Here is a 2,819-nt window from a genome sequence, read left to right as displayed (position 1 = left end):
GCCCGACGACCTGCGCGCGAAGTCGAGCACTTTACGGTAGCACAGTTTAACGAGGACCAATACCGCACACCCTCGGTCCCTACGCAGACTGATCCAAGTGGTCACCCACCCGCACACTGACCGTAGCCAGAGATGCTTGACTTCGGTGATCTGATGGGAACCGTGTCTTAACGATCAGTCCACTGCGGGACTTTCAACAGCTGCAGTACTGTCAGAAAGAGAAAAGATCAATTCCACCATGGTATGTTGCTGTATTTCCAGATTAGAGGGTCATTTTAATAGTGAGGCGCTAGACTCTTGTAAGATAAGAAAAATTTAAAATGTATCACGAACATTAACGGGAAAATGGCGGTCGGCGCGGACGTCGGATTCGAGAAATTTGTTGTCCGCTGGGAATTTTTGACAGCCGAGGACGGGCGGCTTTTCGAGCCCTGCCTGACATCCCCTTCTTGCACTTCTAAAAATGTTGCATTTACGCAATAGTAATCCTAAATGGGATAGTCTGTTGCGCACTTTTAGTCCTTTTTTCGTTATCTCTGCGCTTCGCATAGTCACTGCATTTCTGACGTCATCGCAGGTGTCAACTTATCGGCTTATTGGATTTTTATACATTTGCAGGCTTATAAGCCTTTGTCAAATAGAAAGACAGATAGCACAATACAGAGAAGGACAGCAGAAAGATACATCCAGGATAACAGCGGAATTCGAATCCGCTACCTCCACGCTTTGCACAGCGTTTTATGGGCGGGCGATACCACTCGGCTAGGGAGGCCGCGTTAACTTATCGTTTTAGTACAGCCTTTACATATTTTGTTGTTGTTGGTTTTATCTTGGTAATTATTACTTTAAATTTTTATTCTAATTTTTTTCGACATCTTTAGGTCATTACCTGACTCCATTGTCAATGTACCAAAGAGGAGACATAGCTCAAATCCTCACACAAAGATATGTCGCCTCTGGATCTAACTGTAGACTTTCTTTATGGTATTACATGGACCAAACTCAAGGAGCTACAATTTCCGTAATTTTGCTTCATAATTCAAGAATAAAAAAAGTAATTATCTAATTATCTGATAAAACTTTTTGAGTATTTACTAAAGGTGCATTCAAAAAGTATTTCTTCAATTTAATATAATAATAGAAGCTTCGATTTATCTAATTCCAAAAAAAAATTAATAAATAAATAAATAACATGATGGATGTAAATACTTTTAGTTTGTGTATAGTCCCTAGGATTTATTTCAAAACTATTATAAAATTTAACACAATAGGAGCTTTTAACTAACGGTGATTAAATTTTCGTCATTCTATTCGCCATGAAAAAATAAAACAACTTAATGTTATTAATATTTTAATTGCTTTAAAAAATATGAAGTTGAAAAGCAATTCGGTGTGTTTCAAGGACAGATTTTTTCGGTAGACCTGATATTATATTGATGGAGAATTACTTACTAATACTATTAATCCAATATTTATCAATAGAAAGAATTAATTACTACTTCATCCAATTATCTCGTGATGCAGATCTCAAATTTTGCAATCTTTAAGATCTCTACCACTTCGTAAATTTGCCGAAAAGGGAGCATTTGGCATCCCTGATTAATTGGGTACCTGCAACTCGAGAAGAAGGCGATCACTGATACACAGACACGTGACTTATGACCTCAACGCCAGCTTATCGTTTACAAACAAGATGGCGAGAAACAAGATGGAAGAGTCGAGCTACGTTTCTCCACATAAGTTAGAATGTTAATTAAATACAATGCCGTATCACACATCAAATATGTTGAAATATATATAATTCTTGTCTGTGCCTTTTTCTTAACTTATATGCATAATTTGTTCATGTACTTCATTGTAACCGTGATATATTTTTATTTTGTGTTCTTGGCAACTTCGATGCATAATTAGTTTGTTTATGGCTTCGTGCCTGTCTTAGTGTTAAGTAAAAAATGTGTGAAAATAATGGAAAAATATAATGGAAGGAATTGAAATCTTTCTTAAAGAATTTAGAATGTGCCACTCAAGAAAATTGAGACTTAACGGGCTTGGCTTACGTGGAATGGAAGAACAGTTACTAAAGTAAGAATATGCCACGTTTCAACATCCAATCAGGATCGAGATATCCACACTACGTCATTTACTGGTATCCCAATGAAGCAAAATTCCCCAACGAAGAAATTTTGTTGCATTTGATAAGATATATTATGCTAGCTGAATGTCCTGTCTTCTTAAGCGTTTAAAAAAGAAGAGATAATCACTAAATCGATGTATACAGAGATGCCAACTGCTCCGGACACGCCAAAATAATTATAAAAAAAACGGTAAGTAACCACAAAATAAATTTTGCAAATATTTGACTACTTTTTCTTGCTTTTTTAAAGGTATAGCATGACATTAATACTATAAAACATTAATACTATAAAGCGGTGAATTATATAAGCCTACGAATTATTTAGAAATAGTGGTGGATAAAAATCTACTAAATTGAATTTATTAAATCAAGAATCACAATTGATAAACTACCACTTTAAAATAAATATTTGCTGTCCGGTGCAAGTTGGCATCACTGTGTATATCAAACAATACGAAATCATGATTATGACTAAAAGGCATATAATGGATGAAAAATAGATTATATTATCCTAGTATTAGTGTTTAGATTTTATTGGGCACCTGGGCCGCGAAACGGCCCCTATCCCATTTATCTGGAATTTTTGAACAGTTTTGGTTGAGCAATGAGGTAAGCAGGCAATGGAGTTGCTTTTATGAATGTTTCAAGCTCTTTGCTTATTACACAAATGTTATTACATTATGAA

At 35.6% G+C, this 2,819-nt stretch overlaps 1 protein-coding gene across 1 annotated transcript in view; it reads left to right on the top strand.

Annotated features, from left to right (window-relative positions):
• Positions 1-2,819, top strand: part of LOC107438594 (MAM and LDL-receptor class A domain-containing protein 1) — a 184,169-nt gene that overhangs the window by 155,210 nt on the left and 26,140 nt on the right. The window contains exon 56 of the mRNA XM_071185593.1: positions 882-1,054. Coding sequence (XP_071041694.1) covers positions 882-1,054 — 173 coding nt within the window. The remainder of the gene's footprint in view (positions 1-881; positions 1,055-2,819) is intronic.

The sequence above is a fragment of the Parasteatoda tepidariorum genome, chromosome 9, assembly GCF_043381705.1.
Source record: "Parasteatoda tepidariorum isolate YZ-2023 chromosome 9, CAS_Ptep_4.0, whole genome shotgun sequence".
Taxonomy (NCBI): Eukaryota; Metazoa; Arthropoda; class Arachnida; order Araneae; family Theridiidae; genus Parasteatoda; species Parasteatoda tepidariorum.
Note: the sequence above shows the minus strand (reverse complement) of the source record. Positions and strands in the feature narration are given on the sequence as shown.